The sequence below is a fragment of the Muntiacus reevesi genome, chromosome 2 (assembly GCF_963930625.1).
Source record: "Muntiacus reevesi chromosome 2, mMunRee1.1, whole genome shotgun sequence".
In the NCBI taxonomy this organism is placed as follows: Eukaryota; Metazoa; Chordata; class Mammalia; order Artiodactyla; family Cervidae; genus Muntiacus; species Muntiacus reevesi.
The window spans coordinates 2,263,052-2,279,343 of record NC_089250.1 but is presented as its reverse complement, the minus strand read 5'-3'; the positions used below and the strand labels follow the sequence as shown (position 1 = coordinate 2,279,343).

At 40.3% G+C, this 16,292-nt stretch overlaps 1 protein-coding gene across 6 annotated transcripts in view; it reads right to left on the bottom strand.

The window, feature by feature from the left end:
* The window catches only part of PLCB4 (phospholipase C beta 4), a 451,857-nt gene that overhangs the window by 35,475 nt on the left and 400,090 nt on the right, over positions 1–16,292 (bottom strand). For all 6 annotated transcript variants that reach the window (XM_065920857.1, XM_065920858.1, XM_065920854.1 and 3 more), the window contains 4 exons: positions 7,268–7,356; positions 6,369–6,519; positions 781–830; positions 590–655 (listed from right to left, as the gene is read on the bottom strand). In XM_065920857.1, coding sequence (XP_065776929.1) covers positions 590–655; positions 781–830; positions 6,369–6,519; positions 7,268–7,356 — 356 coding nt within the window. The remainder of the gene's footprint in view (positions 1–589; positions 656–780; positions 831–6,368; positions 6,520–7,267; positions 7,357–16,292) is intronic.

The following is a 16,292-nucleotide window of genomic DNA, read 5'->3' as shown; positions in this document are numbered from 1 at the left end:
GAGAAGAGCTCTCTCCAGGTCCCCTGGCTGAGAAGTTTGGAGCTGAGCTGCATCTCTCCTGATGCACTGTGTGTGGCAAACTGTTTGCTAGAGACTCAAAGAATTTTAGTACCCAGAAGCTAAGACTATGAGTTGGTTTTCAATAGTCAGATATTGATTTTTTTTTTTTAATTTTATTTTTTTTAATTTTATTTTAATTTTTTTATTTTTCAGTGGGTTTTGTCATACATTGATGTGAATCAGCCATAGAGTTACACGAATTCCCCATCCCGATATTGATAGATATTACTCAACAATTTTGTCATATTACTCAACAGTTTTGAAAAGAGTGAAGCTTTGTTATGCTTTTGAAATAACCATTAGAAATGCAGATTAGATATCAGTGACAAACAATACCAAATGGAGTATCTTTTAAAATTTCATTTCTAACCAGTTAAAATGAAGGTCCTGCTGCCCAGTTGGCTGGTTATCAGTTTCTAAGCAGCTGTTTTGGCTGAGCTGCTTTCATCAGAGAGCTTAAAGGGGAAAACACAGAAACCAGCATCCAGAGCGGCACACTCAAGCTGCCCGCACACACAAAAGAGTGTACCTTTGCATGCTTCTTCTTTAAAGAATTGAGCTCTTTCTGTTGTTTCTTTAAATGCTTCAAGTAAGCCTGTGGAAAAAGCAAATAAGCTTTGTGTAGTACTACCACAATGATTAAAGCCAGTGAGAAACAAAAATGCAACCGCTTCACCAATAGAACAAAAGAGTGCTGGCAATATGACCCAGCAACTTTACCTTCATCTGCTTTAAATCTTCTATCCTCACTTGAGGGATCAGTTCAATACCTGAAACAAAGTTACTGTTTATATTAAACAAAAAGTCACTGTGTAATTAGAATAAACAAACATATCACATTCAGTTTTGAAATCGCATCTAAAGACATTGAAGCAGCTTTACACACGTTAAGGCTCTAAACATCTTGGTTTCCTATTACAGGGCAATTAACTAGACACTTACCGGAAACCTTTCTGGCCTGAGGTCAGGTCCCCTACAAGCAGGGACTGAGAAGAGGGTTTATGTGCATATGATTTATGCGGAAGGGCTCTCAGGAGAAACCCCTGGGGGTGAGAGAAGCACTATAGGGTAGAGGAAGAAATCTGGGGGTCTTCCTGGCTGAAATCCAGCCTTGGTCTGATCCTGCAAGTTGTTAGCATAAATGGCCCTCCAGTGTTATTCTACCTTGAGGTAAGGAGACAGGGCTTGTGTAACCCCAGAGCACTCAGTTAAAGTGTCAGAAGTTTTACAAAACCCTCTAGGCATTTCCAGACAAGAGAACTCCCATGGTCTGAGGGCAATCCCAGGGAGAAAAGTGCGGCTGTGGTTGGCAGTCAGCCAGTGTCCCTCCCCACTGAAGGACGGGCGCCAGCCCCATGAAGGAGCTCTGACCAGGCACAACAGTATCTATTACGGTCGCTGTTACGTTTGCATTTGAAGATGCATCCTATCAGTCCACTAACTACCAACTCTATTGACAGCTTTACATTGTTTTCAGCCCCTTTTCTTTACTGAATTTAATTCTAGCATTTAAGTGATATGCTACCAAGCCCAGGAATACCCTTAACATACAGAAAATAATGAAATCAAATCAGTGTAGAACAGGATGCAGTCATGAGCACCTAGAGTAACACACTAAGTCATCCTGCTGTTGGTGTGATGCTAAGCCAGGTGTTGTCATGGCAACCACAGTTGCAGGTGAAACCCAAAACACATTCTGTTTGACTGCAGATTTTCATCTTAGGTAAACAAGATGAATGTGCATTCTATAGATTTCCATTAGAATCCTAAAGGCTAAGTGTGAGATACTCAAGAAAAACAGGTATCAAATTTTAGGGTCTTGTTTTTCAGTTGCACTCATTTTAAGAAGACATGTACATCCAGGCTGAGGGTGGTAAGGACAGTAAAAAGTCACAGCAGAGAGAAATCAGTCTTCAGATCTCTAACACTTTGTGATAGGGATGTCAAGGGGTCATGGGGCTCTTCTCTGACCTCTGAGGTCTGACATCACAAGCTAATTCCTGGCTTTATAGAAGGCCATGGAGGTCTATCCTGACATTGCAAAGAGCTCCCTATCTTTGGATCTCTTTTCTGTCTTCTGTAAAATGAACACACAGAATTGGGAGGCATGCAAGGTGCTCTAGAGCCCTAAAAAATAGTAGGAGTCTGATCTAGTCCGCTGAGACTGTTTTTTGGTCTTGGTTCAATGAAATCTTGATTAACAGGACCCTATGAAAACACAAGAGCTTCCCAGGTGGCTCAGTGTAAAAAATCCACCTGCCAGTGCAGGAGACGTGGGTTTGATCCCTGGGTTTGGAAGATCCCTTGGAGAAGGAAATGGCAACCCACTCCAGTATTCTTGCCTGGAGAATCTCATGGATAGAGGAGCCTGGCAGGCTACATTCCATGGGGTTGCAAAAGAGTTGGATACTAAACAACAACAATAACATGAAAACACAAACCTCCCTCAACCCTGGTTTTGCTTTTTTTTTTTTTTAAGAGAAAGACACATTGTAAAAATGTTAGTTTCTAGGAAAGGTTTAGGAAGTTGGGGAAAAAACCACACTCTACAGAACAGGAACCGGTACAGGCCTGGCTCCATCTCTACACTCAGAGCAGCTTGTCTAAGGACTTCCAGTGAGAGTGAATATGCTCCATCTGTGAACTGTCCAGGGTACCTGAGAAGCTCAAGTTTTTAGTTTTAAGCCTAAAAAGCCACATGTGGCCTGTGGCTTCTGTATCGGACTGTGTAGGTCTCCAGGTTTCCCTGGTGTGAAAGTAGGGGTGAATTTGCAAATTTTGGGCCCCAAAGATTTTAAATAGTTGAAGTTTCAGTACATACGGTTTTTGTTTTTATCAATACACTAAAAATGACTTCTGTTCTCTCAAACTGTAATTTGGAGATCAACTAGTTGAGTTTTCTCAATTGCTTAATCTTAATATTAAAGAAGCACATCAAGCAGCACTAGTGCAGTTATTACTATTGGGCCGTGTGTCTAATAGAACCCTGTAGAGCTTCAGAGCCCGGCATGATCACAGACATCCACAGCAGATGCTGCTGGGCGCCACTGATGCTTCCTTCCTGCCATAGGACTTCTCTTCAATTCTTCTTCGTGGCTCAGACAGGACGCCTTTCTTCCTTTCTCATGCAGCGGGACCACTCCCTTTCTCTCAATTCAGCTCTCCCTCAGAGCCTGTTTCTCTGTACACCCCTCTCTGGCATTTTCCCTCTCCTCTTCACTGGTTCCCACCAACATGCAAGTGTTCTCCACAGCAACCATTTGTTATCTTCAATCATCAATTTTTCTAACCTGGTTTCCACTCTCATCACCCAAGCATCCCTGATCCAACAGTAACTATGCAGTTTTAACTTCTCTGGACTGTCTACACTACTTTCTCAAACTCATTCTTCTTGCAAATCTTTCTTTTTTTGTTTGTTTGTTTCCATCCCTCCTATCTTTCTAAGCAGTCTCACATGCTCTCTCTTCCCCTCTCTCCCATCTCCCTCCTCTTGACCTACCACAGTTTTGCTGTTGCATGTTTCTGCCCAGATGCACCCCCAACAGCTTGATGATGTCTAGGACAAGACTCATCTTACCCAAAACTGTCCCTCCTCTTGCGTTCTCAGCTTCACTCAATGGTACCATCTCTTTCTGTGACCTGTGCTTAAAGTCCCTGAGTTACCTTCTTCCCCCTAAAACCGACACCCAAGTCACCGACTGATTTCCATGCTTCCTCTCCCTCTGAGTACATCCAGCCTCATCCAGGCTCTCCTTGCTGTTCATTCACCAGCCATTTACTTCCTAAGAGAAAAGACTCTAGATCTTCACTAGGCATGGTTCCAGGGACATACTGGATGACAGAGGAGTGGTCTTGCCTGCAATAACTCTTTTTTCTAGTTATTATCATGTTATATAATTATCACATGAGTAAATATAATATAAATACAATGTGGTTAAGTGTTAAACTAGAGGCATATATACCCTAATTCTTCACTGGCCCTTATCACTTATTCCCTTTTTTTAAAGACTATTCCCACCAAGACTGTACTAATCCTTGTAAAAACCCTCGGGGGTCACTCTCCATCCTCAGGTGGTCCTAGGCCATCTCCAGACCGGACTTACTCTGCTCCTTTCTGACCCCGGCTGCTTCCTGTGTGGCCTGTGTGTCTCTGCCTGGGCTCCTCCACCTTCTCTCCCTGCTCATGTCAGACCTGGGTTTCAAGGCCCAGCTCAGTTAGGATCCTATCCTTGAGTCTCGTCTGATCCCTGGCTGGAAGGGACCCCCTTCCTCCCATTTCTAGGCAGTCAGCCCTTAGGAACACCACCTGGCCAGAGTGTGGAAGCCTGTCTCGTTCTGAGGTTCCTGAAGCTGTGAAGGCATTTCTCGTAGAACTGACCACTGTGCCTTAGAGGAGGCTCCCAAGTCTCCTGAACAAAAGGCCAAAATGAATCAGTGTGTAGACCCTCTTACTTAGGGTGTTGACCTAGGGGAGGAGGGGAAAGGAGAGCTTCTTCCAGTGGCTCCTTCCTGTGCAGTCTTATTTGGACCAGAAGTGAAACAGTTCTGAACACAATCATGGTCCCTTCTAGAACTAGGATCACTTCTGTGTTTTGTGTTGAAAAAATCTGTACAACGTGTTGAGTTGCAAGTTAGGCTTTATTTGGGATCAAAATGAGGACAGCAGTGCGGGAGAGAGCATTTCAGAGAGCTCTGAAAAACTGCTCCAAGTAGGCGAAGGGAGGAGCTAGGGGGTTTGCAACAAAGGGCAGGGAGTCTGAATAACAAAAGATGACTGCTATTTAAAGAAACCAGGTATGTCAAGTCAAAAATTCAGCACTTTTCTATGTATTAGAAGGGTCTGGGCTCACTGAAATCACTCCTTTCATATGTACCTCAGCTATCTGGTTCCAGTATCCTGTGTTTTCACATCTCGAGTTTCCTCGGGGCTTGCCGTAGGGAGTGGCTGCAGCCTGATGGCTGCTGGATGGCAGGTATTCTTTCCTTCCTGAGTTCCCTCAGGGCTCACCAGCTCCCAGTCATTGGAGGCTACAACGGCTGATGCCTGTGACATCCTTTGTTTATTGATGTGGCAGGAAATATTCCATTTCTCATCTCTAAGCTGGTCACACTGCTTTTTCAGGCCACTAACTAATGTCTTTCTGTGCTGGTGAGCATGACACAAGAACTTTAACTAAAGAAAAACTCTCCCCTTTTCCACTGCCTGTCTCTGTCTGAGAGGCTGATGTTAAGAAAGATAGTGCTGGATGGAAAGCCCATATCCTGCATCATGACCTTGTTCTGTGTTCTCTCCAGGGAGGAACAGGCATGCTGCTGCAGAGTATAATTCGGGCTGTTTTGTGCCATCTCATTTCCTAATTTGTTTCACAAAGTTCAATGCACATTGAATCTCCTGCTCAACTACCATGCTGCCTCGGTTAAGGAAAGCCCGTCATTTTTACCTTAAACTGCAGCACTGTGTGTGCTTACGTGCACGGACAACTTGGCTGTCTTACACCAAAGATGCTGAATTCACATATAAATGGGAGATATTTATACTGAGGAGAAGACCATTAGGAAAAAGAGAAATTCTTAAAGTAACAAAACTGAGTTTTGTAAATGATTCATGGTCAAGGAGGATATTTAAAATATTTAATTATCATATGGAATGGGGACCATCCAATCAGAACAGATGCCTGAACAACAAGAATGGAAATCAACTTTAAATAATCAATACAGTTATTCCGCTATACACCAACTGGATATCAGCACATGGAACATGTAATTCTATGCAATGCAACCTCTTATGCTCTTCCATTACATCTACAGGTAACCACAGAGAACTGGCCTTCAGATGCCCATCTGATAATATAACAAATAAATAATCATGGATGCTGAATATCTACCCATGGGGCAAAATTAGCAAAAAGGGGATCTAGGAATGTCAGGAACAATCATTATTCTGCTGGTTCATGAACTTACTGCTCATGCTTATGGTGGTACCTGCAGGAGAGAGGGAACGATTTTGCTACGCTCACTCTGTGAATGCCTTTTTTTTCCCTCACAAAAAGAGTACCAAATTTCAACATTTCCAGGTCTACTGATATTGTATGTGGTATTAACTATGGTGCAGGGTATCTAGCAGATGAAACACTGCTTTCCTGTTAACCACTCAGAGAAATTGAGCAATTTGTTCAACCCACAGAAAACCTGCTGCTCTTGAGTTTTATGGAGCCCTGAAAACCGGCAAAACTAACAGTTCTAAATATCTGCATCAAAGTTTGGAAAACTGCTGGAACAGATAAGGAGCCCAGACAACTCTCTCCTACCTTTCTTGGCCTCCAGGCCAGCCCCCAGGGCAGCTGTGGTGGTCGGCCTGAGCTCCGAGCTGCTCTGAGGGGTCACATTAGCTTTGGCTGTGTTGGTTTTCCCTTTCCTGTCGTTCTTTGAAGTGTCACTGGGCACATCGGCGATGTCACTCTGGAACAGAAATGCTTATATTGACCCAAATGAATGCCACCAAAAGTCAGATGTCCTGCACATTCTCCCTTCTATTGAACCCAGTCTGTACCATCAACTGCTCCTCTGTATCCTAGCCTTTACCCCCTAAATAGATCTTTGCTTCAGGAGTAAACATATGGTTTCCTCAGATCTGAGCCAAAAGAGGAAGCCAAAGAAAGCAGGTGAAGCTCCTTTGTAATAAGCAGGCTATACCTTCTTTTTTCAAGCTACTGGAGAGATTTCTGTTTCCATTCTAAACTGAGGAGTAAGGGGAACTTGAAAAACAAGGAATGAAACACCACAATGGTACACTGGCATTGAAGGTTGGATATAAAACTAGTAAAAAGTAAACAATTGTAAATGCCAATTTTATTTATTCACTGATTTAGGTGAACTGGTATTTCAATGTCTCACAAAAGCATCCTATATTTAAATGTTCCTAAAAGCATTATGGGTGTTTCCATTTCATTTCTAATGGGGCCAGGGTCCCCAGATGTGAGTGAAACCATAGTAATGAAGTGGGTCACATTTTATTAAACATGCTACATCCTCATAGACTTCTGAAACTGCTTTGTTGAAATGAAAGTTCAGTTTCAAAAACCACTTTTGAACTTATTCTATTAATTTATGACTTGGTCTTACCCTTATAATTAGTTAGACAACTTCCCCAACTCAGCTGTCTTTATTTGGCCATTGCTACCTGTCTTAATTGACTGTTGCTACTTACAGTTTCAATGCCCATAGCTCTCATTTGATCTGCTCTCTTTTCCGTAATGGAAAGAAATTTCTTTGGATCTGATAAAGCATCCACAATATCTGCAGGGAAAAAAGTCACTGAGCTGTGAATTCTCTATTTTATTGAAGCACCTAAGAAAATTCAGTTAATAAACCACTCAAAATCTCCAACTCCCATAATGCCTTCTGTCATGTACCTTCTCCTAGGACACAAAACAAGGCTAGAAAACAGTTAGTTGCTGAAAGCAAAAATAAGGAAGGGCAAGAATAAAAGGCCAGATGATTTTCTTAATATCCCTTTAATTTTTTCCCAAATAAAGAAGACAGGGAGACAAGGCAAGCTAAGTGAATGGCTTTGGGGTCTGATGCTGAACTTGTGCGACTTTGAATAAGGTGATCAATGCTTCCAGACTCAGTTTCTTTGTATGAAAATTAGAACTGATAGCACTCACCCTGTTCACAGTGCAGGAGCGGCACTGGAAATGTTCAGTGAATAAGTACCTGGAGCACAGTAGATGCCACCAGCATAGTCTTATAAGATACAGAAGCTAATGCATCTTTAAAGCCAATATTAATTCCATGTAGATAGAAAGAAATATTTCTCCAGTGTTTTCTCTGCTATAACTTGCACTCAAAGTTTCATCTTTTATATAACTTCATTAGAAGAGTTCCAAGTATTTTCAAATAGACTTTCACATAATTTTGCATAATTTTTCAGTACTATAGAAGGAATCCTTATTTTTATAACCTTAAAACAGTGCAACACCTACAACTTTTAAAAAGTTGTACATTAAAAAATTTCCCCCAGCAGAATCACCTTCCTAATTACCTTCGTATGATTTCTAAAATTTTTCTTACATTTTTTTCTCTTTTAAAATGGAAAATAGTATACACACAAGTTAAACATTCAAATATATAAAACAAAAAGTAAACGTCTTTTCTCCCACCCATTCCACATCCAGCAGGTAACTACTGCTCTCCATCTCTTACATCTTTCTATCTTTTAAAACCTCGAATGGGTTCATAGTAGTTTTTTTAATCTAGAAATGCTATTTTTAAAATTTTAAAGTGTTAATGCAGTTCACATCAACATGCCTGCTTTATTTCAGCTCCGTCACTGCATGACGTGGGGGCAGGGCCTGCTTCAGCTGCCCTGCCCTCTTTTTGTCTGTGATGACCAAGTTGTAAAAGTATGTGCCGCATCAAACTTGAAATTTCACGTTATCCTTATTTTTCTTCATCTTTCTTTAAAGATTTTTTTATTCTTTAAAAAGTTTTATTTATTTTTAATTGGAGGGTAATTGCTTTACAGGTTCATAGATTTTTATACCTGTTTTTTTTGTTTAACTTCACATGTCTTAAAAATACTTCCATATCAGCAATACAGATCTCCTACATTATTTTTAAGGGCTACTTAAATATTCCATCTGTTGATTGGCCATAATTTGCCTAACTAGCTTCTTCTTGATGGACCACTCCATTACTTCCAGTTCACTGACATTATAAACAGTACTCCAGGGAATGTCTGTGAACATGTCATAGTATATTTTTGCCTACGCTCATAGAATAAGTTTCTGGAGGTCAGAATAATGCATAAAAGTATTTGCCCTTTTGGGAGTCCTTGCCAAATTGCTCTTCATGGAATTTTTCCTCCTGTCGGGAGTGGATGAGAAGGTTTGATTCTAGTTATTACTCATAGCCCCTGAGAAATCTTTGACTTATAATGGGGAATAACAAATTAGCCCTTAAAGCTTGCTCTGGAAAAATCACAGAAGTTTTTGGAAGGTAATATTCAAGGAATGTATTTATCTATGTTGGTGGTACCAATGGTAAAGAATCTGCCTGCCAATACAGGAGATACTGCAGACGTGGGTTCAATCCCTGGGTTGGGAAGATACCCTGAAGAAGGAAATGGCAATCCAATGCAATATTCTTGCCTGTAAAATTCCAAGGACAGAGGAGGCTGGCAGGCTACAGTCCAAGGGGTTGCAAAGAGTCAGACACAACTGAACACAGAGGACAGGAACTCTTTTATCATGGAAATTTTCCAACGTGTGCAAAAATAGAGAGACAAATAAAATAACTCCTCATATATTGATGATAAAGTCCCAACAATTATGAACAGTTTGCCATACTTCCTTTCTCTAAGATTCGTTTTTTTCCTTTCTCTCTTTTTTCTCTGCTGAAATATTTTAAGGCAAATTCCAGACATCATAATGTTTCACTCCAAATTATTTCTGTATCTCTAAATAAGAAGGGAGATTTTTTCAGGGCCAACCTTACCAGTATGAACAAAATTTGCACTAATTCCTTACTATGATATAATACATGACCTATCTAACGGGAGAAGACCCCGATGGTGGGAAAGATTGAAGGCAAAAGGAGAAGGGGGTGGCAGAGGGTGGGACAGTTAGATAGCATCACTGACTCAACGGACATGAATTTGAGCAAACTCCTGAAGACAGTGGAAGACCGAGAGGGCTGGTGTGTTGCAGTCCACGGCGTCACAAAGAGTTGGACTTGGCGAATGAACAACAAAAATTCCCCTTATTTACTAATTGTAAATAAGTAAAATAAAATTGTTTGTTTCAATCAAGATACAAAATCTGCACTATGTCTCTGATACCTATGTCTCTTAAATGTTTTTTTAACCTAGAAAGGATTCTACAATTTATTTCTCTTAATGCATAGACTTATGGAGGAGACAGGTCAGGTATCCTATAAAATGTCCCATATTCCAACACTTTCTCATATGTCACTTAGCTCTAAGGTATGACTTTTTCTTGAATATATATTCTTGTGAATACAGTTCAGGAGGTGCTACGACCTCATACAGATTGTTCGGAGGCAGAGAGATCCTGGTTGCTTGTTGTGGTGCTAAACTCACCAAGGACTCATTTTTGCCTGACTCACAGATGCCTCCTCTTTCCACAGTCCACACTCTTAGGGGGCAAAGCAAAGCACAGATGGTACCCCTGAACTTGCCCACTTTCCTTTGAGAAGATCTATAGGACGTGGTTTCCCCGCATGCTCCCATGTGGGATCAACTTTGCCTTGTCTTCCAACCAGCATGTTTTAATGGATGACCCATGGGACTGGCTTGTTAGAAAATAAATGCCTGCTTATTGTTAATGATATACAATCAATATATCAATATCATTGAAGAAAGCATATGACATTTTTGATGGGCAACTCATAGTCCTTCCAATAGTAATAACAATTCTTTAATCACTTAAAGCTAAATACAAAACTAATAAAACAGATTATTAAAGAATGAAATGATACATAATTCTTCCATCCTAACCAAGCTTCTTTCCTTTCTGTGAAATTTTTCCATATGAATACATATTTCACATGGTTTAGTTAACATTGTATAATCTGCTAAGAGTTGGTTCTTTGAAAAGATTAATAAAATAAACTTAAGTCAGACTCACAAAAAAAGAAAGAGTGAAAATTTAAAAAAAGAGCAATAAAATAAAAAATGAAAGAAGAGAAGTTATAACTGACACCACAGAAATACAAAAGATCACAAGAAATTACTATGGACACCTATACACACACCAATAAAATGGACAGCCTAGAAGAAATGAATAAATCTCCAGAAACGTGAAAACTCTCAAGACTGAAAGAAAAAGAAATAAAAAATGTAAACAAACTAATTGCTAGCAATGAAATCAATAACAATAATAATAATAATAAACTCCATACAAACTAAAGTCTAGGACCAGAGGGCTTCATGGGTGAATTCTACCAAACATTTAGAGAAGAGTCAACACCTATTTTTCTCAAACTAGCCAAAAAATTTTAGAGGGAAGAATATTTCTGAACTCATTCTACAAGGCCAGCCTCACCCTAATACCGAAACCAGACAGAGAATCACACAAAAAAGGAGATTATAGGCCAATATCACTGATGCACATAGATACAAAAATCTTCAAGAAAATATTAACAAATCAAATTCAACAATACATTGAAAAGATCATATACCATGATCATTGGGATTTATGCCCGCGATGCAAAGATGGCTCAATATCTGCAAATCAGCATGATGGATTACATTAACAAACTGAAGAATAAAAGTAACATGATCATTTCAACAGATGCAGAATAACTTTTCACAAAATTCAGCATCCACTTATGATTCTATTAACTAATAGAGTCTTTGCACATGTGATCAGTTAACAACTGAGATGAGATCATTCTGGATCAGGGCTGGTCCTAAATCCCATGACTAGTATATTTATAAGAAGAGAACAGGACATACAGAGATAAAAAGAAGAAAGGCCAGGTTTTGCTGGAGGCAGACAGCAGCAAACATGAGATGCTGTGAAGAGAAAAGGAAGGATTTTTTCAGGTCTCTAGAGGGAGCATGGCCTTGCCAGCTCCTTGGTTTCAAACTTCTAGCTTCCAGAACTGTGAGAGAATAAGTTTCTATTCTTTCAAGTCTACCAGTTTGTGGTAAATCTGTTTACCAAAGGGATTGAGAAATAAAAATTCTGCTACTTAAATTCTTGGGTATCCATCTTTCATGTGTGCTTCAGCTCACAAAGCTTTATCATTGTTAAGGAGACCCCATCAGCCTCTGGACATTCCCAGGTGAGGCCGTGCGTCCATCTTGGGGAAAGTGAACTTAAATTCTGTGGTATTCTTCCTGTTTACTGTGGCAATGCCTTGACCTCAGCTGGGAGGACTGATTGTACATAATTCCGACCTAGAGTTTTATAAAATATAGCTACAAAACATCCTGTAAATGAAGTCGCATATCATTTTGTACTAATGGACTGAGAGGCCCTGGTCCACCATCTGCTGCAGGATTATGTAGAGGTGGCCTCAATTATACAACAAAATAAGATGCTTCAGATTTATACACTAGTTGGATGAATATCATTACTTAAATCTATCTTCTATTACCAGTATTAACACTTTTAGAAACTGCTGGGAAGTTATATCTCCAGATCCTGAAACTCTGCTTTATCGTTGGAGTTTTAATGGGATATCTTATTTGCAGTTACACATTCATTTAAAAAACTGACAACATGCAATAGAATAGAATTCAATAATAAATTCAGCCTAATAGTATTCTTTGGTTTCCCTGGTGGCTCAGACAATAAAGAATCTGCCTCCAAAGTGGGAGACCTGGGTCGACTCTTGGGTTGGAAAGTTCCCCTGGAGGAGGGCATGGCAAGCCACTCCAGAATTCTTGCCTGGAGAATCCCATGGACAGAGGAGCCTGGCAGGCTAAGGTCCATGGGGTCGCAAAGAGTCGGACACCACTGAGCATGACTAAGCACAACAGTGTTCATGGCCAAATGGCAACAAAACTACACAAAGTGTATACAAGGCTTGTTGAAATTCAATCACAAGACACAAAGAGGAGACTGAAAAAGGGCTAAATGCTTGAGCCAGAGTTAGGTTAGCTGGCTATTTGAAACAGGTGATCATTCCTGGAAGTTCTGAATAGTGAATTAGATACTTCTATAACACATAATTTTGCCACGTGGTGGCAGGTGGCAGAAGGCATACCTGGGACAGCTTTGCCAAAATTATCCGACCAAGGACAAAAGGGCTCAGGCTTAGGGAGCCAGCGCCTGTCCCACCCACCTTTAGATTATTTTTCTATTGTATCTCAGTCTCTCCTCTGATCAGAGACATATATATTTGAGTTTTAAATATATGCTTTGTATACACACATATGTACAGGCACATAAAAATCAGTTTCCTTCTTTGACAGGCAATATATATGCATATATTGCTTACATTCAAATATATACTTGATTTATATTGCCTATCAAAGAAACTGATTTTAATAATCACATTTAAAATGATGTATAACCAGAAAGTAAGAAGCCATGCCTCAAATATATCATACTTCTATAGCCTTGCAAAACTCTGAAAATGTTATTCATTTTTTCCTTGCCTCAGCCTGGAAAAAAATTATTTCAGGCAGCAGTTAAACAAATCTGGCATATTCTTGGCCAGAGTGCTACATGTTCTCGGTCAAAGTGTTGCATATTCAAGTAAACATGGAATCTTTCTTTGGTGCCAGTCTGACATTTCACGGGGCGTCATCCTGCACATTGGAGGGACGCTGTGCCTGGTTACCCCACTGTATAGCTCAGTGTTCCACAGGGCAAACCAGTGTAGCAAGAGCTAATTTTAACTGTGGATTAGCAAGGACGGAGTGTGAACAGGCTTGTCTAGGGACCAGTCACACCGAACATCTAACAGGCAAGGCGTGTATGCACACCAAGTTATAACTGTACAAACCCACAAGAGCAAGCTAAAATTTCCCAGATACTTAGCTCTGGAACCTTTCTTTTTAAAAATAAATCAATCTGCCTTTTCTCACTTGCTCCTTTCTTCTGGTCTTAACAGAAGTCTCATCTGTATTTTTAAAAAATACCAGCTATTTTGGGGTTGAGGGCCATTTCCATCCCTTTCAAGGATCACAGCCTGGTGTGGCAAAGGGACTTGTGTAACTTACAGAAGCTACGAGTCAGGTCACACAGGGGCACCTGCGCTAGATGCATCATGGTGAAGAGTTCTGAAAAATCACGGTCCACTGGAGGAGATGGCAACCCACTCTAGACTTTTTGCCATGAGAACTCCATGAACAGTAGAAAATGGCAAAAAGACATGACACTGGAAGATGAGTTCCCCAGGTTAGAAGGTGTCCAATATGCTACTGGGGAAGAGCAGAGGCTATTACTAATAGCTCCAGAAAGAATGAAGTGCCTGGGCCAAAGTGGAAATAATGCTCAGTTGTGGATATGGCTGGTGGTAAAAGTCAAGTCTGAAGCTGTGAAGAACAATATTACATAGGAACCTGGCATGTTAGGTCCATGAATCAAGGTAAATTGGACATGGTTAAGCAGGACATGGCAAGATTGAACATTGATACCTTAAGGACTTGGTGAACGAAAATCAACTGGAATGGGTGAATTTAATTCAGATGACCATTATATCTACTACTGTGGACAAGAATCCCTTAGAGGAAATGGAGTAGCCATCACAGTCAACAAAAGAGTCTGAAATGCAGTACTTGGGTGCAAACTAAAAAATGACAGAATGATCTCAGTTCCTTTCCAAGGCAAACCATTCAACATCACAGTAATCCAAGTCTACGCTCCCACCACTGATGCTGAAAAAGCTGAAGTTGACTGGTTCTATAAAGACTTACACACCTTCTAGAACTAACACCCAAAAAGATGCCCTTTTCATCATAGGGGACTGGAATGCAAAAGCATGAAGTCAAGAGATACCCAGAGGAACAGGCAAGTCTGGCCTTGGAGTACAAAATGAAGCAGGGCAAAGGCTAACAGAGTTTTGTCAAGAGAACATGCTGGTCATAGCAAACAACTTTTCCCAACAACACAAAGAAGACTCTACACATGGACATCACCAGATGGTTAGTACTAAAATCAGATTGATTATGTTCTTTGCAGCCAAAGATGGAGAAGCTCTATACATACAATAAAAACAAGATCTGGAACTGACTGTGGCTCAGATTATGTGCACCTTACTGAAAAATTCAAGCTTAATTTGAAGAAAATAGGGAAAACCACTTGGCCACTCAGGTATGACCTAAATCAAATTCCATATGATTATGTAGTGGAGATAATGAATGGATTCAGGGGATTAGATTTGGTAGACAGAGTGCCTAAAGAACTATGGATCAAGGCTTGTAACATTCCACAGGATGTGGTGACCAAAACCATCCCCAAGAACAAGAAATGAAAGAAGGCAAAGTGGTTGTCTGAGGAGGCTTTACAAATAGCTGAGGAAAGAAGAGAAGCAAAAGGGAAGGGAGAAAGGGGAAGAAGATATACCCATCTGAATGGAGAGTTTCAGAAAATAGCAAGGTGAGATAAGAAAGTCTTTGTAAGTGAACAATGCAAAGAAATAGAATGGGAAAGACTAGAGATCTCTTCAAGAAAATCAGAGATACCAAGGGAATATTTCAAGCAAGGATAGGTACGATAAAGGACAGAAATGGTAAGGACCTAACACAAGCAGAAGAGATTAAGAAGAGGTGGCAAGAATACACAGAAGGACAATACAAAACAAGTCTTAAAGACCTAGATAACCATGATAGTGTGATCACTCACCTAGAGCCAGACATCCTGGAGTGTGAAGTCAAGTGAGCCTTAGGAAGCATTACTATTAGTATGAACAAAGCTAGTGAAGGTGATGGAATTCCAGCTGAGCTATTTCAAATCCTAAAAGATGATGCTGTTAAAGTCCTGTACTCAATATGTCAGGAAATTTGGAAAACTCAGCAGTGGCCAAAGGACTGGAAAAGGTCAGTTTTCATTCCAATCACAAAGAAGGGTAATGCTAAAGAATGCTCAAACTACTGGACAACTGCACACATTTCACTTGCTAGTAAGACTGCTCAAAATCCTTCAAGCTAGGCTTCAACAGTACATTGACTGAGAACTTCTAGATGTACAGTTTAGAAGAGGAAGAAGAACCAGAGATACAAATTGCCAACATTCACTGGATCATAGAGAAAGCAAAGCAATTCCAGAAAAATGTCTACTTCTGCTTCATTGACTATGCTAAAGCCTTTGACTGTGTGGATTACAACAAACTATGGATAATGTTTAAAGAGATGGGAATATCAGACCACATTACTTGTCTTCTGAGAAACCTGTATGCAGGTAAAGATGCAACAGTTAGAACCAGACATGGAATAATGGACTGGTTCAAAATTGGGAAAGGAGTATGACAAGGCTATATATTGTTACCCTGCTTAACGTCTATGCAGAGTACATCATGAAAAATGCCAGGCTGGATGAATCACAAACTGGAATCAAGATTGCCAAGAGCCATATCAACAACCTCAGATATGCAGATGATACCATTCTAATGGCAGAAAGTAAAGAGGAACTAAAGAGCCTCTTGATGAGTGGGAAAGAAGTGGGAAATAAAGCTGGCTTAAAACTCAACATTCAAAAAACTAAGATCATGGCATCCAGTCCCATCACTTCATGGCAAATAGATAGGGAAAAAGT